The following is a 27346-nucleotide window of genomic DNA, read 5'->3' as shown; positions in this document are numbered from 1 at the left end:
ACAGAGACAATGACGACACAAAATTGCTCAACAAGAAATGAACACAGCAGCTGTTCTAAATAATATCCCATCAACAATCAGCAATACAAAGCAAACTGACCCTTTTCTGTCTTCTACAATCCCAGGACCTAGTGTTTCAGAAACTTAACAAATCTTGCAGGGGGGATTGCTAACAAGGTCCTTTTAAATGTTGAAAAAAGTTATGAATGCAAGGGATTTTCAGTAGTTCTGGTAAGTTTACTGAACTTGATTAGTAGTCTTCAATAAAAAATGGAGCTAAGTGGTTGAAAGTGTACAAAATCTGCAGAGAAATGTCTCAAAATTTGGTCAATGAGAACACATCAGTGCATGTACTGAGCCAAACCCAGCACTACTGAAACAGGCTTCATACCATTTATACCAGATTATTTGAATTCTGCTTATCAATATCTTGCCTAATATCAAGAAAACACACTCTTCAATGACACAATACTATCAAAGTCATTACACCCTATTTTTTTTCAAGAATGTCTGTTATACTGGTACTTAAAAATACTTCAATTAGCGAAGTGTTACTTGAAAAATGATGTGATTAAGTATAACGCATGGGAGATAATCGAGTTCACATGCCTTACAAATTTTGTGCGTATTGAAAGGGAGGTAAAGAAGAGTCATATTACAAATAATATTTGTGCATGAATGCAGATTGTCATTGTTTTTAATGTGAATTTGGGTAGCATCAAGTAATAATGATTTTAATTCTTATCTAGATAATTGATTGATGGATATTTACATTTTAACATGAAGATATGAGCATATGAAAAAATCAAATTGTGATTGTATTCAAATTCAATCTGAATAAAATTTAGTATTCTAGATATATGGAATAATGACATCATTCACAAAAATATTTATATCTTCTAGTTGTGCAACAAAGTCATAGTTCATCTATATCCAATTAGAATATACTTTTGTATATATATATTTTGTGAAATCTACAAATTTCGTGTGGAGTTATTTTTGAATGCAAAGGAAAGAATTACTGTGTTAAAAAAATTGTGTGGTTAAATATGGAATCCATAATAATAATTAAAATGACTTAGTAGATATGTATTATGCATTTTTGATTACCGTATTTTCACCCATCTAACATGTGGGTTACACAAGTTCTTACAAATGAATAGCAGCTGTGCAAGGTTTAATAAATTTATTTTACTCATAAACATAGTATAACAAGCTATGGTAAACCAGCGGGTATTTTATACCTCATATAGTTAACAGCTTGGATTTGAAATGAATAGTGGAAAGCTTTAAAAACATCTCATTATAAACATCAAGAAAACAAATAGTACCAATGTAGCATAGCATCTTTAAAATACCATGATATGCAACAACTTTATATACCGGTAGTTTACAGCAAGTCATGCTTTTTGTATTTTATGCTGGGTTATAGGCATGAAAATACTGTACAATCCCAGTTTTCCCAGACACTTGCATCAAACGAGTAAATAATCACCATTGTGTTCAAATAAATTTTTATTACATGTAACAAAAATTGTGGGCTGGTTGAGAACAACTTGTAAACACTAAAATGATTATAAGTTGTTTTTTTAAAAAAAGGAAAAACATAAAGATTAAAAAAACATCCAAACACTCCATAAAGACATTTGAAAATGTATACAAGACATAGTAACATGTTTTATGTAAAATGTAACAAAATAAACCAACAGTAATAAAATACAAATGTAATGAAATATAAATATAACAAAGTAAGCCAATAGTAATATTTAAATATCAACACAATTTAAACACTATATACATGATGGTCAAGGTAAATGCAGATGCCTTGCTAGTGGTCCACGAAAAAAATGAAATCGTTTTATGTAGATATTCACTGATAAATAATGCAAACAATTTTTACCTTAAATTCCTAGTTTACATCATTTATTTAGAAAAACTCAGATTTTTCTGTCAAACCTGATTCTTTGACATCTTGTGCAAGAGCCATGAACATAAAAGTATCCTTATGCAATAATGGAAACAACATTTACAACAATAATTCAATTTACTGGCAAGCAATGTTTTCAATCTCTGCAATGGGAGACAACAAATCACTCAGAAGTGATGCTCTCAATCTCTGTAATGGGAGATAAGTCCACATCCTGGTAGGCAGGCCGACTGACTGTGGATGTTAGTGGCTGTAAACCTTGGGGGCTTGGTGTTCTCAGGTCATAGCTTGTTTCTGAGGAGGCTAGAGAATATTTGGGGGAAAAAAAAATTACAAGCATAAAAACATTTTAAAAGTCTAACATGAATTAGTGCTATTTTTTTCTACAAGGAATAATGATGAAGTGGTTGAAACAAGAGCTGGTAACTTTCAAAGGAGAAAGTTTTCTTAAGACAAAGAAACATTAAATAAGTATAGTAGGCCTACATAGTAAATATCTAGTTCGTATTTCTTACATGTACATGAATGTAATATGTACACAGATTGGTTCCTATAAAATTTCACCCTTTAGTTAAACCCCTTATATGTTAACTTAGATACAGAAACATCAAAAGATAATAAAAATTAAATGTCAACCTATGTACCCTTCAAGAAGCATTCATGAAAATAGTTATTACGATTCTCATGATGTCTAAGATGAATCATGTTAAAAACCATACAACATGAATGCAGATAGACATTGTTTTTAATGTGAATTTCGGTAACATTAAGTACTAATGATTTTAATTCTTATCTAGATAATTGATTGATGGATATTTACATTTTAACACAAAGATATAGAATAACCATGAGCAAATACTTGAAAATATCAAACGGTGACTGGTATTCAAATTCAATTTGAATAAAATTTAGTATTCTAAAAATATGGAATAATGACATTATTCACAAAAATGTTTTGGCATGATCCAGGCTGTATTTCTCAATGTTTTAAAATAACTAACAATCTTTGATGGGGAGATAACCTCAAGTTATCTTTATACTTCATTTCTGTGTACTATCATCTGTCCACACTGCCTCATTCAATAAGTAACCTTTACTTCTCTTTACAAAGGATATAATAACTTGTTAACATTAAGCATAGGATCAATCTCCTCGTGCCCTTCCTATTCAGTTCAATTTTTTCAGTTTATGAATCAAATGACAAGTATCTGAATTCGAAGTGGAAAAAAAACAAAAACAGTATTTGCTCAGGGTTAATAAGTAGATAAAACAAAAGCACACACATTCTGGGCTACTACTTTCTTCAAGGTGCTTTCTTCTGGCAGAACTTGATTCTTCTCTTTGAAGTAAGCCATTCCTATAAATGAAAAAAGGCTGCCAGTCATCAGATTTCATATGTGATTTGGATTTGGAAATCATCTTGTCCAAGTACTCAAGTCTGAAAACACACACACATAAAAAAAAAAACATCAAAATTTGTATTTGCATGATTTACTTAATAGTGAGTTAAAAAACTTGAAGAATTTTTTTCATTCCATTGGTAAAACAAACAGAAAATGAAAATTAATTAAATCAAAACACAATTTTTTATTGTATCTATTTTAAATATTGACTAGTTTCTACAGTAAAAGGCCTATTGATGACTATTGATTTGACAATCCCTACAATCAATAAGCATAAATATTTTTTTAAGGACTAATAATTTTTCTGATTACAAAAATATAATTATGTTCATTAAATGAGGAATAATTATAATTGACATGAAAATCTTAAACATTCTAAAAAATAATACAAAACACCTACACATTTTTTCTGTCTTGTTTTATCAGCTTGCAGGTAAACTCACACAGAATCTCAAGGAATGTAATATTAGGTGGAGCAGCATCAGGCCCTTTGTCTGGGTTTTCTAGTGGAGTCAAACTGAACAAAATGCCTTCTCTGAAGATGTATAAGAATAAAATACTTGATCACTCAAACAAAGAAAGGCTTTGTAATCCAAAGAATCATGAAAGACATTTCTAAACAAAATGATGTGCTAAATGAAGGAATTGTGCAAAAAGAGTACAATGTTTGTAGAGTTAATAGTCACTGTACAATGACTATGTCATTAAAAAAAAAGAAAATAGTTAACAATTATTGAAAAACAATTAAATTTGGTGTATGGTGAAAATTGGTGAAGTTCTTGACTTTTCAATGGAGAATCTCAATATTAAATCCTATTATTTCAAAAATAAAATTGCATCATAAAACTCTATTTGATGGAGGGCTTGAGAGAGAGACTCAAATCATCTCTTGCAAAAGCCCCGGTCAGAAACCCAGCTGTAATGCATAATGCACTTATGTCACCCTACAGGTCAAGAGCTGGTGGCTTCCCAGACCTGTTGAGATGAAATTAAGCAAATCTGGGACATTGAAAAGGATATGAGATAGTTTTCTCTTCCTCCCCGCAGCAAGGACTGTGCATCAAAGTTTGTACCGAACCATGCAATTTTTGAGTAAATGGGGCAGTAGCCATTTTGTGTATAATAGCTTGTTCAGGCCTAAGGAGCCTATAACACAGGCGCAGCAAGGGTGTCTCATGTGCTCCCAGACCATGCAGGCTCTTTGGGACACGTCATTTTTGACAGAATTGAGAAAAAATGATTAATCATTGTGCCCACAACAAAACACCCATTGATGACTATTGGCTTGACTAATGAGGCTGGTGAATTTTACATCATTGTGTCAATCACTTAACTTTTGCTATAAAAATACTTACATATGAATAGCTGCTATAGCTTGTCTGTTCTTAATGGCATCTGGTCCAAAAGAAAGGGCAAATTTTTTCCCAAGCTCCTGCAAGAGAAAGCATCACATTAAAAAAAATTACAGATAGGCATGTGCAATAATTCTTGGCTTTAACTAGTTCAGCCAGACGGCACAAGTAAGAGAAATGTTTTTTCTAAATGTTTCTTTCAATGGAATAGAAAATAAGTTTTTGTCATTCTGAGTACCATATTTTAGTAAAAAAATTTTCTGCAATGAAAAGCTATAGTTTAAAGTTTCATGAACAATTACAAAATAAGAGAAGACAACTTTTTTGTGCTATTTTACTTTAGACAAACCAATTCCAGAATAGCCTCATGTTTGTTAATCCCAAAAACAGTTGTAAGATTAATGAAATGACAATTCAGCTAACAGCTGTTACACCATTAGTAAGATCACAAAATAAAGTAATGATCATTCATAAAGCTTTCTATCATAATTTAAAAATGCATTATAAAAAACTAATAGAACATTCAGCATAATGCAAGCAAATAGAAATATATATTCAATTCCATATGCTAAGAAATACACATACAATAACTACTCACAACAAGCAGAGTGTGGGTTTAAATGAAGAAGAAATAATTGTTTTATATAATCTTGGGAAGGTTGAAAAAAAAATCCTTTTTTTTTTTTTAAAGGATTATCTACAAATAATTAGATAAGATGCTCTAGAGTTAATAAAATGAAAATAGTTAAGACTATGTTTCATTACCTTGATTGCCTGAAATGCTGGAGAAGAACATTGAATGTCTCCTTGCTCAGCCTGAAGCTCATGAAACATCTTTAGAAAACAAACATTTGACAAATCTTATATCAAATATATATATATACATGAAATATATATAACATACCTATTTGTGAACTTAAATTATTTTGACATAATGTAGGCTTTTTGCTGAAGCTACATAAGATCAATCATTACCGGTTGTATTATGAATAATTAAAAAAAAAAAAAAAGAACTATTGACCATGAAACAAAAGTTGTTCAAACTAGTAAATTGTTAATGCACTTGTTAACTACTTTATGTCTTACCTGTTGAAGACTGATTGCTAGAGTTTTAGAAGTAGCCACTTTGTTGTTTTCCCTGGCTTTAGTCAATGTATACTTGATAATATCTCCATACTCTTTAGAATACTAGAAGATAATGTCATAGAAGTTTTAAGATAATAGGAAAAGAAAATCCTCCAATAAATTGCAACCAATCTACTTCAAGTGATGAATGCTGTACATTTACAAATTGACTACACAAACTTTAAAGGAATATTTAAAAGCAACTAAATGATCATTTTATCTTTCAGACATTCCTAATGAGAGCGACTGTTATTACAAAAAAATGATCAAAGACAGACAAAGATTACCCAATGATCATTAACTGTTTCTCACCGTAATTATTTTTCCACGTTTTGAAGGAATTCTTTATTTGCTTTTTACTATTTCACTACCACTGTTATGTTTGGGCTTCAATAGCTTTGTCGTTTGTTTTCAGAAAATGTATTTGGTATAGAAAGGGAATGCAAGCTCTTTTTATATAATTCAAAGCCAAGTTTAAAAAATTAAACAATTTAATTTAATGAGGTCAAAATCAACGATGGTATCATTGATTAGGAGAGAAAGAGTTAAAAATTGCTATAAGACAAAAGAAAAGAATTGAAAAAATTGACATCTAGGAGAGAAATGTTAAAAAGAACTTGAATTGTAACCCATTTGTGCAATACACTTTGGCTTATTTCAACATTATGTTGAAGATAGTAGGGATTGCAGCAAAGTGAGATTACAGAAATAGTTATTTCATAATATTGTCAGCAAATTTATTATTGAATAATTTCACACAAGACTATAGCTCCAGAGTGACAGTAAATCTAAATCACTAGCTGCAGTGTTACCTTGATGTAATGTTTGAAAATGATGGCCGCAGCTTTGATGTGAATGACTTTGTAGACAATGAGCTTAGCAAAACTTGACAAGAAATTTCTTCTTTTTGTTAACTCTTTGTGCTTCATAGCTTCTGAGACAGTATCTTTAGAAAAATATGATACAAGCAAGTAATAAAACAGGGTTAAAAGATGATAGTGTTCTCACTTAACAAATAAGATTCTAAAAGACATTTAAGTTTTTAAAGATTTGTTTACCACTAGAAAGACTGATTTTAAGTCCTAAAATGACTTTTGCATTGAAAAATTACTGAATCAGTATCAAGTCAATATTTTAATTCAATTCAGTATATCTTCATAACATATCTTCTGTTGCAATAAAATATTTCAATATATTTCATTCGGATTCTTTGTCATAACATAAAACTTAACTTGAAAATTAACAAAGCATATAAGAAATTTAAGAATAAAAGTTAAAATGCTTTAACTAATAAATCCAATAAGAATAAAAGGTCCAATAGAATCACAAATTTGAAATCAAATAAGTATTTTTGTTACATTAAACTAATAATGTAAATTAAAGAAATGAACTGAATCTATGAACAAAAATTAACTTTGATAGTCTGTTCATTCTTCTTTAAATACTTTTTACTGCAGGACTCATAAAATCTAGATTCTCTCAAGGGGACATTACGACATTGCAACAAGCTTCCATCTATTCCAATCCTTTCTCACCAACTGTGATGTAATAAACTAAGTAATTTTCATTCTTTCAGTACTTGCTGTATCACAAGAAAGATGATGCTTACTATAAGCTATCCCGACAAGACCAACGTCTAATCTTTCGACTCAGGACCGGACACAACAGAATGCGACAAAACATGTTCCGGAAGCTCAAAATTGGAACCAGTGAAATCTGCCCATGTGGAGTATCACCAGAAAATGCCGACCACGTCCCCCAAAACTGCTCTCTCTACCAAGAGGCCCGTATAAGACATTGGCCCCAAATCACCCCAATAGAAAGAAAACTATATGGAGAGCTCCCTGATTTGGAAACCACTGCGAAGTTCATCTCATGTATTGGTCTAGTCATATGAACACTCCAACATAACAATGAGAAAGATGAAGAAGAAGTACCTGCTGTAAACAAGTTCAAGGTTATGTCCCTGACGCAGTGTTTAGGCCTACTCATGAATGTGATATTTAATATTCAGCTAGAGAGTGACAATAGACAATAATGTTGCCTTCATATTGCTATACCCAGTATGCTTATATTTTAAATAGCCCAGTTTAGTTTCCTCAAAGATTCTCTGGCTACATTGAAAACATCTGATAACTTGTTAGATTCTTGAAAACAAATACTAAACAAGCCAATAGCATCAAAGATTAATATTAAACAATCAGTACAGTGTCTTATTATAAATAAATGCTTTTAAGTCAGCTATATTAACTAAAACAAAACGCCTATGTTCTTAGTCATCCATTAATAACTAATAAAATAGAAGCAGAGAAATGAAAAAGAGTGAGCAATGACACATTTATCTAAATAGAATTATCTAACTGATAGGATGAACTTCAGTTTAATAAACCATACCAGGATGGCTGCCTGGTCGTGCGGTTTGCGCGCTGGACTGTAATTCAGATTTACTGATGGTCCAGGGTTCAAACCCTGCCCGCTCCCATCCCCCGTCGTCCTGCGGGAGGTTGGACTAGGAAGTAATTATCTTCAACTCTGAAGGAACATATGGAACATGTAAAACATTTTACAAACAAACAAAACACTTCTACCATGAGAAAGAATTTTAAGGTCTTTTTTTCCATTTCAAAAAATAATCAACAGAAATATGACAGATCCTATTGTTGTGGTTAATACTCACCTTCAGCATCTTCTACAAAAACTTTCATCAGCAGAAACTCTGTCAGGTATGAGGTCAACTTTGTATCTACATTAAAAACAATTGGCATCAGGAGTGGGTTGTCTTCAGCAATGTTAGGACTGAAAATGATGGCTAGATCACATAGAACCAGAAAAGCCTGAAAGTCAAATTTATGTATAGCTCAATTTTAAACATCTAAAAATAAAGACTGGGTTGTGAGATAATAATATGCAGAATAAATGTAATGCACCTATCTATATAACATGTTCATCTGAAATATGTCCCAGATTTGTACACTTCATTTAAGTTGATGTGTATGTTTTTAAATTATTAAAATTGTTTACTGTTATAAGAAGTTTTATAAGATAATCTGTCAACCTAGATGTATCATCTTATTTTTTGAAGGGATGTCTGTAACAAAAAATTAAAAAAAAATATAAGTGGTACATTGCACTCCCTTCAATAATGATGATACACTAGTTGTCAGAATTTTTCCATTTAAACCTTACTACTCTCTTAAATTTGTTGTAATACAAATAAGCTTTATATTCTAGTGAGAAAAACTGCACACACCTACAGCTATAGTAACATTTCAAAATCATGACCAGAGCCATACTTTATATTAAATATCATAACAATGTTTATGAACAAAAGCTTTCTTTGAAGGAACATCTGTTCCATTACAAATTGCTCATTGTAAACTTCCAAAGCTAACTTAAATGTGTTTGCAATAAACCTTTTGAAGTCTATTTTGAAATTTGATTAGTTACCTACTTGAGCTTGTGTATATCTTTGGTTAATTAACAAGATACTTAAGATATAGTAACCTGCTCCTTGATGTGATCAGAGTCATGGAACAAATACTCCTGAAAACTTTGCATCAAAAAACCCAGCTTGAGTCTCAGATTCTTCATTTCTTCCTAGAGATATAGTTTAATAGTGTCATTAACCGATACAAGTGTAGCTGAGCTTTTAAATTAAGTTCAACATGCATTTTTTATAGAGTTGAAAATCATTACAATGGAGGTGTGTCAAAACATTTGTCAGAAACATAAAAAACGCTTAAAGATAAGGTAAAGTTAGACTCTCCATGCAATTTTGAATCAATGAACTGTATCATTTTTCTTCACATGTTTTGTAAAAAAACAACATATTGCCCACACTGTTTGACATTGGTGACAACGTGCATTACTGCATGCTTGCATACAAGGGTCTCAAGGACAATATATACATATCAGAGGTGCTGTTAATTTTGCTAGCGAACTTAAAATTCACCACTAAATTTAAAATACAATTTCAAATAACAACATTCTGCCTAATTGTGTTTCTTCTTTGTTGAAGAATTTAGAAGCAAATATTTTTTAAAAATTAAATTATGCTAATCTTAATACATACATAAAAAATTCCTTTACTTTTTTATTATCAAACAATGTATATTGCTATAATTGGTTGCAATGGTAGTTCAAGGAAAAATGTTTTCTATTCTGTCCAATTGTACAAAATTAAAGCTTTATCAATCCGATGAAGTTAACACACAAACTCATTGGCGATCCCTGCATGTTTTTTCATTTATTTATTTTAATTACTTTTATAAAGTGCATCTTTCATGCAATGGCTTGCTCAGTGTGCTCTTGGAATATCATTAGTAGATGGATAATATGTCATGATTACTTACTAGATCAGGATTCTTCCCATTCAAATTCTTATAGTAAAAAATGACTGCCATAGAACAAGACTGCAATGTTTTCACAACAATCTGATAGAAATAATTCAATAGCATCTTTATAGAAATGTTAGATGAACCATTAGAAATGCATGAAAATGAGAACTTTCATCCACATTTTCAGAATAAGCTCACTTTATGTTATGTTTAAATGTTTTTGGAAACTATCAAATTTTACTTTTTTTTTATTTACAAAAAGTGAACCAAATGTTTGTTTCTTTCATTATCTAGAAAAGGCTACAAGATTTTGTATTTTGTTCTCTCTTGTCAGCATTATTTATTATCATATTATTTATTATCATGTCTATTTACATATTAATTATTTTCAAATCTTTGAGTAAAAAACAAATTCCTTTGGGATAATAAAAATGTATTAAGCCACACTGTTGTTATAGTATTACATTTGTTTTTATATTAGCCACTACAAATTTCATTTCATTTATTACAATGTGTTGACTAAGTTACCTCCTCAGGAATGTCATCTCTTTCACTCACAGACCTAAGCACTAAGAAAAGATCTTCCCAAATCTCCCAGCTTGATAGATCATGGTATCTGTCAAATACAAAGTTGGTAGAGTCAAATATCCAGGTCTAAAAGATGAAAGAATAAAAAGAAATTGAGTGCTAAGCAAGAGGCTGTGGCTGAGTTATGAGCCATTTTGTCTAGAGGGCTCCTTCAATAGGCCAGACTATTTGTAGTATTTGCATAAAATTATAAAATATGAAGGACATTAATAAGACTTGTCTTCGAGTCCGAAGATTAGAAAAAAAAAAATGCAGTATTTCCTGTGGATGTGCAGCCCCAGATGTGACCTACATATTTTACCACATCCAGGGCAAGCAAAACCATTGTCCACAGGTGGTCGATTTATGAAGGACAATAAAGCTATGTTAAATCTTAAAATTCAATTTTTGTATTGTCAAATAATGTGACTTAATATCTATAATGTAAGTATAGGACAAGTAAAGAATGTTAATATTTATAAATGTCTCAATCTCAAGACTCTCGGGACTAGAGACGAGGCTGAAGGACAAGTACACAGTGGAAAATCCTTCCTTTTTTCTATGCATCACAGCGTCCCTGGGGCAATGGGACTCTTATTTTGCTTCCCTATTGGCCTAGTTGTCTCATATAAGGACTGTTTCCAAGCAGGAGCCAATTTAAGGCCTGTATCTATGGTCAAAAGCTCATGGGTATAATGCAACCAACAACTTTACTTCCACCTTTAGGTAATAATTTGACACAATAAAGTTATGTAGGTATACTAAAGATCCAATTTCTTTAAACCCCATCAGGATTCAAACTTGCAACCTTCAGTTAAGCACTTTACCAATTAGGCTACCATATCCCAGTTAGTCATTGTGGTGGTCTTTAAGTGGCACACTCCTTGACCTGTCCTCAAACATAGTCTGAAAAAGAAATCACTTTCCCTCTTGTATTCAAGAAATACTTTAAAAAAAAAAGTTTTTAACTTAGGATTTACTTACAAATAAAAGGCACAAACTCTTCTCAAAGCAGAAAGCATGGAGTATACATCATCTTCAATATGGGACGATTCCTTAAAACAGACAATTTAAGTCATACAAGTTTGAAATGAATATTTTAAGTAAGCTAGAAAACAAATAGATAATACAATGTTAAGTTTTTCTTGTTATTACATTAATAGGAAATAACTTTTACAAAAATAAGGTGGAATGAAATTAAAAAAAACAAACATTACGACTAGTGTATAGGAAATTTAGTTGAAATTCTATCCTTTTAAAATGAACTTTCTGTTCCCATATTTGTTAAAGTTAAAACTTATCTTATGGGTTCAGATTGTTCATAAATTTCTGCACAGTGAACAGTTACACCAGAAAGTGTAACAATTATTTTTAAAAAGTTGAAATGGAAAAAAATATATTTAAAACCTATATCATTGAATGTCGGAATTATTTGGTAAGCCATAAGTTAGTAATTAAAACAAGCATGTCACTGACCTTCCTAAACACAAGATCAACTGCTCTTAAAAATTTGATAACAAAAAGATCAACTTGAGATCTGAGAACAATTTGACATATGCTAGTTAAAGAAGTCTCTTCACTGCACAAATATTGTAAACATTTAGAACCTGTTTCTAAAACCTGGGGATCAAAAGAGATAAAAGAGTTGTTAAATTTTTTGAAATATCTAGTCTTATAAAATACAGACGTTACTTCAAAAAAGAAGATGATTACATCCTATGCATCATGCATGTTAACCAATGACTTAAATTCTGCCAAGTCATTGGTTTTCCTGGCTGGCTCACAACCTTCAAAGTATTGTTTTTCAATCTAAATGATAAAATGATCCATAATCAAGACATCCATTTTTTAAATTAGTGACTAAAGTTTCTCAACATTGGAATTCTTACCAGATATAATGATGTCAAAATTGAGGAGATTGGCAATATAAAGGAAGAGCTAGGTAAACATTCTAAAATCAATTTTTTTTATTCAGATTTTTGCAGATGAAATATTGGCTCTTTAGCAGTCTGTACCTTGGAAAAGTGTGCTGTTCTCAGATGCTCCACACAGCAATACAGGGTTCTTAGTGATACTGGGCTATTTGTTTTTGTTTTATAGTTTTTGGACATTCCTTCATAACAGGTAGGATAGAGTTGGAACTTCGAAACATTATGATGACACTCCAAAGCACATTCCACGCAACCAGGTAATGTTTGGGTAATGGGATCTTACTCAAATTAAAAACATCAACATTCAAGGTAATTTAAACCACAAAGGCACTTAACACTACCAGACTGGTGGACTGCTTTTTCTGTAATTTCCGAAAATAGCAGCAATGCTGGAGAATTGCTTTTTCAGTACTTGCCTATTTCATTTAAAAAAACGAGTCGAATAACCAACCAATCAAAATTAAACTATGTGTTTAGCTTTGCAAATGGCTGTGCCCAAGTGTTTATGTTGCATTGCTGTGGTTTGACATAAAAATTTGCAAGTAACATAAACCAGGCACATAAAATGCAGGTAAATATAAGCCTAAAGTTGATCAATATTTTAGTTGATTTAGATTCTCATAAGTAAAAATAGGATAAAGACTAATGTATTTACTTCCATTGAATGATTGATTGACAAGAAAAAATGATTTTTATTAGATCTCGAGCTTCAAAGATACTAGGTAAAGAAGGGTTAGGCTCTCAGGAGCTCAGGGCATAGGGGACAGTTTCAGGGACACAGAGCTGGTAGGATTAAAACCAGCCATCATGTTCCATTCTTCCAGAATATTTGTGTTTAAAGCCAAGATCTAACAACAAAAATTATAAGAAGTACCTACCTCATCACTGGAGTGTCTCTCCATAACAGTTTTAATATTTTCCAACAATAGCTGAAGACTCTAAAATAATCAAGCAATAAAAATATTAATTAATTATTGCTATAAAATTGTAAGTTTACTCTATTTAGGATTAGGGTACCCTACAGAATATTTCAATCATTATTAAATGTTTTATTTTACTATAGACATTGGACCTAGGACCTTGTTAATGTGCTGATGGTTGTTTAGTGGTTTTCATTATATTCAAGTAAAAAACAAAAACAACAACTTTGTATCATTTATTTATATCAGACTCACCTCTAACATAATCATAGATTTCATATTTTCAGTGAACATAAAGTCTTTTATAAATTTGCCTCGAAAAGCCAATTGCTTAGGACAAGAGTAGGTTGGCTCTTATTTAGTTTGGTTTGAGTTACCTCACCATCAATTATTCAATTTTATTTATAGACAAACTCCAATGCAATACAGCAATGACATCTCATAGCTTCTTGCATATTTATTTTAAAAAAATGGATAGCTCTTTAATAATGTTATTTCATGTATGGATATTGTTTAAAGGCATGAAATTAAATAGAGTTTTGTTTTCTTTTAAGGATTAACTCTATTTATCGGATTTCATTACTCAATAATACAGAAAAATTTAGTGTAAAAAAAATGTCCCTATTCTTGTAGGATTATATGAATGTCAGTGAATCCATCTACAAGATTACTTACATTCTTTTGTCTTGCTTTAATGTATAATTTTAACTTAAGAAACAGAACAATATTCAGGAGGTGGGTCACTTTCCCTGGATCCATCAAATACTGAAAAATAAAAATGAAAAAGAAGAATGTGTGTATATGCTCTTAAAGAATCAGCTATTACTTTCCAAGAGTCACAAGATATTCTGTATTCAAACCCTGTTTTATTGTTTTCTATTTAAAATGAGTTTATTGAAGGAAAGCACATACAAGCTTTGTTTGAGAGTATTTCAATTATTATCACTCAACTATACTAACTCATTTGTCTTCAATTTCTGACAACTGTCTTATGCTCTAATGGCACTGGGGAAGAAATCTTATAAATGAAAGAGTTTCATTCAAAAAAGATTGTAGCATCATATGCTATTCCATAAGTTAACCTAGTCATTCTTGCTCATGCTTTTCAAATAGAGAAATCTGTCCTAAATATGCTCACTAAAGATTTTCCAATAAATTTTATTTTTTAATTTCAAATGTAATACATAGTTTTTAATATTTAATGTTAAATGTCCTTGAAAATGATTAAAATGGTAGTTTAATAGAATTTCACCTAGAAAATGACCACTATAAAATGATAGGACAAAATGGCACAAATTGAAAACTAATTTTTAAAAAAAAAAAAAAATTTACTTTAGAACGGGAGAATTATAATAATTTTATGAAAGTAAAAAACTTATAAAAAAAAAACAACTTGTACATAGACTGGCAATGGCTCATCCAAACAGTAATTTTGAAATCTGATTTGTTCAAGGATGCAAAGACAAAGTTTATAAGTTTGATAGCAGCAGTGAAAGTAGAAGTTACAACTCTCTTACCTTCATCAATAGTTCAGGGAGAGTAACAATAAAGTGCATGGTTATCTTTTCTTTGTCTTCTTTGATTTGATTAATGTCTTTAGTGGACAACTAAAAAACAAAAAGTGATTTGATAGCAGTATTCATTACATGAGTTTGAAGGATTCCCTGAATGTGTTAGACAAAACAAGAATAATACTGCACATTCTTCAATATCTCTTTTACCTATCGAAAATATCAACTGTCATGGATTACTGTAAATGTTTGGAGAACAGTTTGGTATAACTTAAAATTAAACTTCTGACATAGTTTACATTAATTAAACCAAGAGAACAAGAAATAATATTTAAAAAATATATTACAATAAATTTAACTTCATAAGAAAAAAACTTTTAAAAATTTGAATTAAACCTACAACTACAGTTTTATGTGGCAATGTAAAAAATAGAAATTCGACAGATTACATATCAACAAAATGTACTGATTCTGGTAGCAACAAGTAAAACAATGTACATGATTTTAGCAAAATTAAACAAAATAATTTTTTTTTTTAAATAAAGCTAATTTTTGTTTTTACTAACCTTTTTATGAGGTCCTCTACCTTCTGGAGACTGTCCAGTAACAGACTGCTTGACACAAAAATACATTATCTCAATCAGAACAGTTTCCTGACTATCATCTAGACCTGAGGCACAAAAATAATGTGTTCCTGTACTTTGTATTTAAAGCATGAAGATAAAGGAGACAATAGCTAACTCAGCCTATTAAATGCAAAATGTTGCTTAAAACTGTGGCACACATGTTTTTTACATCCTTATGGCATCAAAAAATAAATATCCCAAATTAAACAAACAATCACATAGAATATTTTTATTTTATTTTAGTCCAACACTTGGCCTTCACACTTAATACAGATATTGGGTTTGGCAGAACTGTTAACCTGATTTATCATCTGAAAGAAGAAGCGCCAAAGGAGGGAAACTGACATCTAAACCAGTAAACTTGGGACAGAAGGGACTCATTAGCCTTGGTTGGCTACCCACCCAGGAGAAGGAAAACTCTGAATTCAAATCTCTGCTGCCTTGCATCTATACCCAAATATGACCAGACTTCAAGAGTCAAATCAGAGGGAAAATCAGTGCTGTATCACTACGCACTGATCCCAATTGGCCATTCCTTTGGACACATCAGCTGCATGAGAGGGGAACTGCTGGTTGGGGGACAGCTAATGCTCAGACATTCATGTCATTGTCTCTGAAATGATACATATTTGCTCTACCACTGAAAGAAATCATAAAAAAAAAAAACACCTTATAATTGTCATAGTTTTAAAGGATTAATAAGACTTAAGTTAAGAATAGTAAGTAATGTCAAGCATAAAATATTCTAACAGCAAAGGTAATAAGTAAAATTTGTTGTCCTAAAAATAAACATTTTTTAAATAAAGATTTCGCCTAAATCTTTCATCTAGATAAAGAAAATATAAAGTAATAGTGTATGCTCTAAATCTTTCTTTTCTAATTAAAATCACTTCTTAAAAATTAAAAGGTTCCAACCTTCTTCCTGAGGTCCAGGTTCCTCCAACAAAAGGTCAGTCATGCATTCCCAATCTTTCATCATTTTATTCACTCCCCACATACTGTCCACTAGATAAGGTGCCTGGTCATTCAGCTATTCAAATAAAGAATTATGTGGACCCTGATCAGAAGGGATTTGTAATTTATTAAATTTTTTTTTCAAATGTAAGATCAAGATTAGAAATTCTATAAATACACAAATTCAGACAAAAAGAAAAATAAGACCTTTTAACCATTATCTTTGAAGCCAGTAATAAGTTTACAAAAAGTCACCCTACCTTGAAAGTGAATTTTGAGGATTAAAGCAAGTTTATCTAGTTTTTGTATTGATGAATTGATATGAATATTAAGTATACGTCAAGAGCAATCTTCTCTTCATATATATTATACAAAAAGTCTGAAATTTGAAGAAGAAAGAATCTGAAAAACATCCTTTATGCATTAGTTGCTATGGGGAGCCAGACCTAATAGTTGCCAAATGCTGGATGTTCCCAACATATATCCAATGAAAATACTTGGGTGGCCGTTGCATGTCATCTAGTTGTTTGCCTACAACAAAAGAGGCTGAAAAGTCTTGGAAGATGAGAAGGAAAGTAGGTCTGATAGACTAAAACATTTATACATTAAAAAAAAACAGGCAACCATACCAGCATTGGTCTGTTTAGTTATAAAAAGATTTATATTAGATCTGACTTAAACAGAAGAGCACATAACCAGTGACTATTCTAAGTATATCAACCATCTCATAAGACACAGTGAGCCATTGTCACACAGACTATTAAAAAAGCAAAAATATGAGAGATTTTTATTTAGCCTAGACATTATGTCAAGATAATAGACATTGAGAATATTGATTTATTAAATAGTTCAGAATGTCTAGAGTACAAATTATCTTCAATAAAATTTCTCTGAAAAGAAAAACAAGAGAAATGAAGGGATGAACATTGATCATTTCTAAATGTCACACAAAAAATAAACTCTTAAACGAGCATAATGTTATAAACCTCTGCTCAAGTTCATTTGAATCACTCCATCTAAGATTTGCTAACCATTCAATCCACAGTTAATCTTAATGAAAATGTAAAATTCAGTTAGTCTCATTTGAATCACTCCAAAGGTTTGCTAACCATTCAATCCACAGTTAATTTTAATGAAAATGTAGCATTTAGCTAGTCTCCTTACTTCACTCTCAATGTAAAACTGTATCAAGTCTTTCATGAACATTGTGTTTGGACTTCTAGTTTTTCCACTAGCTGTTTTAGCAGGAGATGCCATAGCTGCTTCCTGAAACAACTTCAGGTTGACAAAATGGGCAGCAGCTACAGCTACTGGATGTCTGGTGGCATAAACTAAACAATAAATTTGTTCACAATCTTTGTCTGAAAGCACAATCTCATGACTGGCACTTGAGTATCTGGGAATCAAGCAACGAACAAATACAAGCAAAATATAAATAAAATCCTTTTCTAAAAAACTAAAATTAAAAAATTCTTATCTAAGGGGAAGAACTCTGCACTTACAGATATATCACTCAAGAATGTAGAAGTTATTTCCCTTTTTCAATACAAAACAAAATAATTAATGACCAATACTTGACTAATTGAATGATTTTTTTAATTCATGTTTTGTTAGTACAATAAATAATTGCTTAAAGTTTCAGCTAGATCAGAGAATGGGTCTGGAAGAAATAACGTGTTCCAGCCTTTTACAGAATGAGCTGATATACATTTTGTATTTACACATATGTTGAAGCAATTAAAAAAGTACAAGTGTGACAACTTCTACTAAGTTTCAAATGGATGCATAGCTTAAAGTGCTAAAAGTAAAATAGGTTGATCATTGTGCTTAGCACACAATACGCAAGTAAACTACTGGGCACATGTAGGCTGCAAGTCAACCTAATGTGACTGATTCAGCTTTAAAGGCAATTTATCTTTGACCAAAGTACAATTAGGTTCAAAGACTTTACATACTTCAATATGCAAGTGAGCAGTTGAACAGCTTTCACAGCTACATTAGTCTCTTTATCCATAGTCATTTGCAAAATTCTATCCTGAAGAGAATAAGTTAATGTCATGGAATTAGCAGAGAGAATTTCATGTCACCTCACACTGGGCAACAGAGTTAGTCATGAAACATTATTGGACAAGTAGCAATTTCTTTAGACCATAAAAAAACTAATAGTAACTTTTATAATTCAAGGACAATTTTTCAAAATTGGGAATGTTGAAAGAGTGCTTAAGATCTGATAAATACTCAATTTTTTCATCAAGACTTTTTTTTCATTTTTGAGTCCTATTTAGTTTTTTGTAACAACCAACCTCTGTGGGGGAGATTAAAAACACTAATTGATCTGTCCACATATTTAAAAAAAAAAAAGCATTTTTAAATCACCTTCACTAGCTGTGATGTGTTATTCAATTCATTTAGATGAAAGAACATCCTTTCTTGTTTAAATAAAGGTGAAGTCATAAGCAAGCTGCAACTTATTTGTTTTGAATGATGGGTAAACAGTGGAAAAGAAGTCTGCACAAAGCTGAAAAACAAAATGCTACAAGGCATGTAAATGTGTACCTTAAATACTCTTGTGAAGAACTCCAGCTGGGATAAGAGCTCAGCCTGCTCAAACAATGGCAAGAGACTTTTCATACAACACAATCTCACTTCTCCATCCTAAGGAAACATGAACAATTACTTATTAGTAAAATTTATTCACATCGAAAATCTATGTTGAATTTATAAAAGTAAAGTAAAGTCCTCCTTCAGACCTTTCAATCTGTAGGGCAGATGATGTTAAGGTGAACTGTTTCTTTGGCCAAGAGTTAATGAGAAGGGTGTCTTATGGTTAATACAACTACCTACCACCTTTACTTTATCTTATATAATACAGACGATACTTCAAAAAAGAAGATGGGTATTTTGCCAGCTTAAGTCAGGTACCCATTGGAGATCCAGCCCTAAAACTCCAGAAATTCAAAATCCCAGTCTTCTCTGAGATTCAAACCCAGAATCCCAGGTTCAGAAGCCAAGCGTTTCACCACTCAGTCACCACACCCCTCATTTTGAATTTATACTAGATAAGAAAAAAGATCTGTATGTTCAAATCTTGCTAAAACAACAGAATGAGATGAACATAAGATCATAAAATAAACAAGTTATTGCTAAAATAGTGTGAGTCCTCATCTTACCTTGTCATACAATGACCAACCAATATACTTCAAGTAGCTGTCATCTAAAAACATTTCAGGACACTTCTTTATCCAAACACCGGCCTCTGATAGGCACAGGCCACGAATTGTAGGCACTGTGTCTCTAGAATATAAAGGGAGGTAAATCAATATAAAAAGATTTAATTTTAAAGATATCAAAAAACAATATACTCAAACGACAGGCCAACACACTAAATGATCCAATATCATTCCAAACTAGGCTGCTTTTTATTCAATGCAGATTATCAAAAATGGATCTAGTTAAACATTTTATAGTCTCTACATTAAAAAAATAATTCATATAACTAATGAAGTAATTTAATATTAAAGAATCTGATTTCTTTTAATTTGACAGCAAGAGATAAATACTATGTGCATGAGTATCTAAATAACAAAAAAATGGTAAGATGCAACATATATACACTTTAAAAGGAACAAACTCTGCAGTTTATGGATAAGGTTAAAACATTTCATAAGTTTCAAAGTTAAGAAAAAAAAAAAGGTTCAAATTGCTAATTGAATCAATGAATTTAATTAAGAACATGATATATTAAAAAAAAAACATTTAAAATGTGTATTTAAAAATTAAATATTTTTATTTATATAATGTGATCTCAACATGATTTAAAATTATTAGAAATATGGTTAAAAAAAATAGTTTTTTCATAAATCAAAGCAATAAGAGAGATAGATTCTCAGTGAGCTCCAAAAAAATTAATAACAGTTTAATAAAACATCAGAATGTAAAACAAAAAAAAAGGGCAGCAACGATATCCTATGTAGTTGCAGTGTACTACACCTGGATAGTTTTTGTTTTTTTACACCTTAGAAAACAATAAGTTTGGAGGAATCCCACACAAAATACTGATAAATAAACTAACTAGAAAACTAAATTTGATAACCTTATGAAATAGCCAAAACAAATTACGTCAATACTAAAGATTTTTCTTTTAATCATTCTACATCTTTTGTTTGTTTTTTTTAGATTTTGCTGATTATAAAAAACTTTTTCCTAAGATAATTTTTTTTTTATATTTAATTAATCTTCATATCTAGATGACTTGAATGTTTCAAAACAAATTAAGAGCAAACAAGTGAGATCAAACTTCACTCAACAAAAACAAGTTTTACTTGTATCTATGAACAAATACTCCTTTGAAGATATAAGCAATCATGTTATTCAGTTCGCTCACATTTTCTTCAAGCTAGTCAGAGAATATACAATAGACATGACAGCTAATTTTCAAAAGGTTCACATTTTTAGCTAATAAGAGACAATATCTAAAGCATGCTACTCACAATACAAGCTACACTTTTCTAAATCTACAATTTGTGTTAATCCTTAATACAATAGATTAGGAAATGTTCAATTTTAAAATCTTTTTACCTCTTGTAATTTTCTTGACAGATTTTCCAAACGATCTTTTGAGCAGTTTTTTTGGTCTTTTTCTCTTTCAGACACAACTTGCCTGTTGATATTTTTCCACTGGAGGTTGACATTGCAAGCAACATCTACCAAGGCAGTCATCAGCTTCATGGCTGTCAAAGTTACAGATAGAAACATTGGTAATAGCTTCTCCATGGTGACTATATTTTTTAAGTTACACACATTGCTATTCAGCATTTAGTCCAGAAACCAGATTTCAATAAAAAAGGTCAAAGAAATTTTTTAAATGTATGTTTTAGATGGCGAATGAATCTTCAAGTTGAGAACTTCTAAGCAGTTGATATTTAAATAAGTTCAAAAAAAATATTTCAAGAAACCTTGATTTAGGAAAAGTTCAAGAATGTGTGTTTTATGAACGGGTCAAGGCAGAATTTAAGTTATTACATGACTACATTGACCTAGGAACATGCATAGCATGTAACCATCTTTTTTGAAGTAGCATCTGTATTTTATTAGATAAGGGAGTGAAGTTTATGATAAATTCAAGTGAGTGTATTTTATGAAAGGGTCAAGAGAGTGTGTTTTATCAAAGGGTCTTGGGAGTGTGATTTATGCAACATACAAGAGAGTGTGGTTTATGAAAAGGTCTTTTATTTTTAATATGAATTGTTTAAGTTATTTTCGTTTACTTGCGCTTTGTTTTTGTCAGTTCGTTGTTGATGTATATTCAGAACATTTTGTATCTTTTACTGTCATTTTTATTTCATTTCAAGATATGGATTTTTAGTGTTCCGAGGACTCAATTTAAAAAACCACTATCAAATTAAAGCTTTCACTTTAGTGTATTAAGTAAAAAGTCCATGCTTGTTACCTTTGTATTGAGAAATAATACTAATAATATAAATAATCAAATACTTCAACTTTCAAATATACAATCAACCATTATCATTTCTATTTTCATTATCACAAATTAATTGTTATAAGCATTTCAAGTAATGAAGCAATAGGGACATTGCTTGATGTTTTTTTTTTTGTTTCAGTCTATTTTGCATGGTAGTACTTTAAAAGACATGAATAATGCAAAATAAATAAAACCAGCAGAATATTTCAGCAGTAAGTTTAGACAGCTTTTTCTAAAACCTCAGACATTTGTGACAACAAAAATGTGAGCCAGTTATAAAAACTCTGTTACCTGCTAATGTGCTTGTGTGTCGGAAAGCACGGACTGGTGTATCAGTCAGACATATCAGAAGTGAAATGATCCGGTCCATCATGAACTGGTCATAAATGAGACTATTTTGACACTGGCGAACGAGAACTTGAATTAGCTCACAAAATGAAGTTTTGAACTTTTTCCACTGCACACCTGATTGAATCAATGGATAGAGGCTGTTTTCCTAAATAAAAAAAATATATAAAAAACTAAGTGTAGAAATATGCATGGGCCAAGTCAAGTATCAAGACTTAAGTTAGTATTTTTATTTAGAATAACTTCCCAGCTCAGTGCTCTCTAAAGAGAATATAACTATTGTTGGGGAGAAAGATTAATTTCATACTACCCATTAAAAGATTCCTTAGGCCTCAAAGGGAATTTCATTAGTATGCTAATAATATTGTATGTCAAGTGTATACACACAATGTCCTAAAAAAAATTCCCATTTGAAAACATTAAGGTTTATATTAGTGTGCTACGATCTAGGTACTCTTACACATCAGAGTATGTTTTTTGATTTATTATAAGTTTTGGACATCTCCTCAGGGCCACTTAGTTGAGGAATTCATTAACCCATTTACTTACTATATTAGATCATTTTTATATTTAAGAATGGGCATATGAATCGAGAAGTAAAGGCAATATTAACTCTCAGATGATTAGCAAAAGGAGGTTTGCTCTTCCTGAAAGGCAAAATATTGAGCATGTCTTATTGGAAGATGATGATCTTGGTGAAAAGCCTGAGAAGGATGCTTAATCTGGCATTGAAAATAATGTTTTTTTTCCCCATAGATCAAATGGTGCAACATCTTACTCTGGTAACTTCCCTAGATGACTTCATATTTTTAAGACTTTACCAGAGCCCTTGACACAGAAAAGGGAATTTATATTTTAAATGCACATAAGCTATCTTACTGCTCCAAAGTTAGAGGACATTTTGGAGACAATCTCTGAAGGCTCCATTTTCTCCAGCATGGTCTTGGTGATTTTGCCTCTACAGCCTGAGCAGGTAATGAAAAACTGTGCCAATTCAAGTACAGCAATAGTCTTGTCTTTCTGGTAGCTATCTATCCAATCATCAACAACAGCCTGAAAAATACATCTCTTATTTATATTAGGAAGAGGAGCAATGGTAGATTACTTGGCCATAGTCTCTGAAAGTTTAGAGATTAAGCCTTTGAAATGTCTGGGATAGAATATTTAGAATTATGTGTGTTTCTGAGACCTACAAGCTCTAAACAGTGTTTAACATTTGTTGGGGAAATCAAGTTGGTTGCTATGCTAATTCCCTAACTCTACTTAACCCTAGGCCACAGGTGAATGCTACAGCCACACCCCCTTCTTTATATGCAGACATATAGAACATGACTGATATTTTTTTTATACCACTCAATTCCCAAGTGCAGCCAAACAAAAAGATATCATAATGAAAGTTCCATAATGTACAGAATAATAATAATAATGAAAGTATCCCCATTGATGTCATAAATAGTGAGAGTTAGGATGTGAATAAATACATTTAGGAACTAAAATATATACAGAAACTGTTTCAATAAATCTCACAGAAGTTCTAATAGGCCCACTGATATTTTAAGATATTTTTTAAATGATGCCTATAGGCCTACCTGAAGACAGTTTTTCCCAGCTTTCACTATTTCAAATAGACTAACTTCATTTTCCTGTTCATCCTCAGACAAGATTTTACATTTGATCATTGTATCAGTCCTTGTTGTTGCCTAAATGATATGAAAATTCATTTAACATTTTATCACAGAAATAGATAAATAGGATGAACAAAATGAAGCAAGTTCAAATTTCAGATAATTTCTTACTTTACCTGGATGCTAAGGTTACTAAAAAAACGAAGTTGGACAAAACACTTTTAAGTCCCTCTAGATTGTATTTCTAATTAGAAATTATCTATGGATCTTACCTTAGACTTAGGTTCAAATGTGTTTTGAGGATCTTACATTAGACTTATGTTTAATGTGTATTGAGATAGGATCTTACCTTAGATTTAGGTTTAATGTGTATTGAGATAGGATCTTACCTTAGACTTAGGTTTAATGTGTATTGAGATAGGATCTTCATCATCTGTTCCTCCACTCCTGACCCAAAAAAAAATTGACCAAATAAAAACAATAATAAAAATTATAAAGAAAATGAGAAAAATGTATTTTATAACTGAAAAACTATGCTGTTGCTTCTATCTATTATTAACTATGTAAGCTTTAGCAAATTTAATGTATCATTAAATGGTTTGTGGATACTACAAGTTTAAGCATGACACAGGGTAAAAGCTAGAAAGACATATTTATGATATACTTTTCTTTTACAATGATGCTCTCTTGAACAATATATGCTTTCATATTGAATACACTTTTCAGTTTATAATGCATTTCCACACCATCTAGTGTTGTTCAAAAAATAGAAATTGATTAAAAAAAAAAACAAAAAAAAAAACAATACCTTAAACTCAGCACATCATCAGCAAGTTCATCAAGGACATTCTGAAGTCGTCTCTTAGTAGGCATCTTATTTAGATTTCTTGACATTCTCAGGTGAAATCAACAATCTTTATTATGAACCATGAGCCAGAGCTAAGAAAAAAAAAGTTATACAATTGCTACAATACACAGATATGTTCTTATAAATGACAGACGTTCCTTCAAAAGAGATAATTACATCCTGTGTGTATCAGTGTGTTCATCTAGTTATGCACATTACATGTCAACGAGAGGCTTAATAATGCTATGTCATGCTCAGTCCAGAAAATTGGCTAAAAAGTAAGCCTAGCCTAGAAAAAAAAAAGTGTCCATGATTATTAAAGAATCTTCAAGTTGAGACTTGACCAGTTGTTTGTTAATAAATCCAACTGTCCAGTATGATAGAATATTTGAAGAAAAAGTCAAAGACTTAATCATTAATGTGGCTGATGGAAAGTTTTTTTTAAATACTTTAAAAGAATTTTAAGAAAGACTGACATGCAATTGAGGTTCTAGGTTAGCTTATACTACTATAACTTCTACAGTCAGAAAACCTGCATTCTTGTCAATTAATAATTTAATTGTATCAATATTTATACAGTAATAGTCTATAAATAATCCCAGTCCCAATGATTTCAAAATCATTTTAACATTCAGATCTATATTCTATATAATTTTATAATGTGAAATTAATTTGAAGGATAAAATTTTAATCGTTATTAAACAAGCATCCATTTGATGATTTAATGCATATTTTGTCAAGATTATTCAAGATAGATAGGCCTATGATCAACAAGATCTAGAGTAATTAAGACTATATTTTTTGGTTGGCTAAGTCTATGCTAATGAGTCCGCCAACATTTGTTCTGTTTTTGGAGCTGATTTATTTGATTCATAAGCCATGTTGTTGTGATTTCATACAAAAAAAAAATAATATGTTGTTTGTATTAAATTACTATTTTCATTCCAAAATTTATTCCAAACAACCAGTTTTGACATCAATATTAATGATCTTATATTATATTTGTTTGTTTGTTAATGTTTTGTTATAGAGAATAAATGGGCAAATGTTTGGAGAGAGACTTGATACATTGAATGAAGTTAAATGCCTAGAACTAGACCTACTAGATAGATCTAGATTTATATAGAAAGAATAAAAAGGATTCAGCAATTTAGGCAAGAATGGTCATCCTATCCTGTACTATACTAAAAGAGATAGTCTGTATTACAAATTTATTAAATGAATAAACAAAAAACACAAAGCATTTAACACACATCTAATCAAACAAACATAAAATAACTATAAAAGTCAGTGTAGAAGTCACTATCCCAGTGACCTAATTTTGGTAGAATAAGTGTGTTCAAATTTTTATTTTTTGTGTTGGTATTTATGCATAATTTGAAAACATCTTTATGATTTCATGTGAGAGGCTATGCCTGGGGATCTAAAAATTTAGTTAATACAGAATTAAAATCTGAGTTTATTGATGCCAAAATATAGAGACTGTTTAGAATAAATTTTGGTGTTTGGAATCAAATAAAGTGTGACAAAATTTGTTTGAATTAATTGAAGACACATGGACATGGTCTCTTTGACCTTAAGTTAAATATAAAAACAATTAAAGGTTAGGGGTACAAATATAAGTACTTATCCTTATTCTCACTAAACTAAAGAAGATTTTGATACTTCATTTTCTTTTCTATGTCAAACCTTTATCAAATAATGTGCAGTCAAAGTCAAACTTTGAATTTTTGGCCTGCCTATCTTCTTATCTTAGTGTTTGAATAGCATAAATTACTCTATAAATAGATCTATATTATTATATCGGTTATAACTTATTGTTAATATAGCTTTTCTACTATTTGTACTACTGCTACATTTAGATCTAGTTTAGTAGTTATAAGTTATATAGACTTTTTAGTCGACTTTGACCTATTCTACGACTAGCTAGGGCTACATCTACATCTACTCATCTACTGATCTAGGTCTAGATTACTCTAGTCTAGATCTGTACTTCTAACTTCTAGATCTATATTATAGTCTCTAAAAATCAACTACTATAGTCTATAGTAGACTAGAATCTAGACTAGTTCTACTACCTTTTTTTCTACTATCTAGATCTATAATCTGTATAGTAATAGTTATAAAACTACTAATCCACTGTGACTATCCAGTTAATTGAGTTAATCCAGGTCTAGCTCTGTACAAAGTGTAACATAAACAAAGTTACAAAGAATAGAATCTTATAAATTAAATAGACGTAGACCTATATAAGCCTAGTCTAGATATCTAGATAATTAGATATAGAGTCTAGATCTAGTTATCTAAATGTACCACAATCAATGTCTTGTCTTAGGAGACCTCAAGACAGTAGAGTAGATCTAGATCTATACAAATTGGCGCGCTATAGAAGTA

The 27346-nt window shown here is 30.9% G+C and overlaps 1 protein-coding gene across 2 annotated transcripts; it reads right to left on the bottom strand.

The window, feature by feature from the left end:
• Positions 1–1214: 1214 nt before the first annotated feature.
• LOC106055620 (cohesin subunit SA-1-like) lies at positions 1215–27346 on the bottom strand. Of its 2 annotated transcripts, XM_056013283.1 has the most exons (30): positions 27266–27346; positions 24914–25044; positions 24495–24552; positions 24070–24180; positions 23360–23533; positions 22424–22628; positions 21232–21383; positions 20976–21049; positions 19824–19947; positions 19210–19308; positions 18609–18688; positions 17818–18049; positions 16615–16729; positions 15640–15743; positions 15080–15169; positions 14238–14327; positions 13521–13580; positions 12188–12331; positions 11696–11766; positions 10673–10760; positions 10160–10240; positions 9312–9404; positions 8485–8641; positions 6620–6753; positions 5769–5870; positions 5448–5516; positions 4686–4762; positions 3731–3865; positions 3211–3365; positions 1215–2230 (listed from the first exon to the last, which is right to left on the bottom strand). In XM_056013283.1, exons 2-30 carry the CDS (start codon positions 24997–24999, stop codon positions 2091–2093), a joined length of 3300 nt encoding a protein of 1099 aa, XP_055869258.1. In that variant the 5' UTR covers positions 25000–25044; positions 27266–27346; the 3' UTR covers positions 1215–2090. The 2 variants fall into 2 exon arrangements, with proteins under 2 accessions (XP_055869258.1, XP_055869259.1); XM_056013284.1 differs by lacking the exons at positions 24070–24180; positions 24495–24552; positions 24914–25044; positions 27266–27346 and having other exon boundaries at positions 1216–2230; positions 22424–22597; positions 23360–23499.

The sequence above is a fragment of the Biomphalaria glabrata genome, chromosome 15, assembly GCF_947242115.1.
Source record: "Biomphalaria glabrata chromosome 15, xgBioGlab47.1, whole genome shotgun sequence".
Taxonomy (NCBI): domain Eukaryota; kingdom Metazoa; phylum Mollusca; class Gastropoda; family Planorbidae; genus Biomphalaria; species Biomphalaria glabrata.
Note: the sequence above shows the minus strand (reverse complement) of the source record. Positions and strands in the feature narration are given on the sequence as shown.

Bases quoted from the DNA above. Each gene is read 5' to 3' on its own strand.
- LOC106055620 (XM_056013283.1), bottom strand. From the start codon at position 24,999: ATGTCAAGAAATCTAAATAAGATGCCTACTAAGAGACGACTTCAGAAT. The intron at 24,181-24,494 runs GTAAGATCCTAT...CATATCATTTAG, and splicing joins ACATTAAACCTAAGTCTAAG to GCAACAACAAGGACTGATAC. The intron at 11,767-12,187 runs GTCAGTGACATG...GTCTGTTTTAAG, and splicing joins TTGATCTTGTGTTTAGGAAG to GAATCGTCCCATATTGAAGA.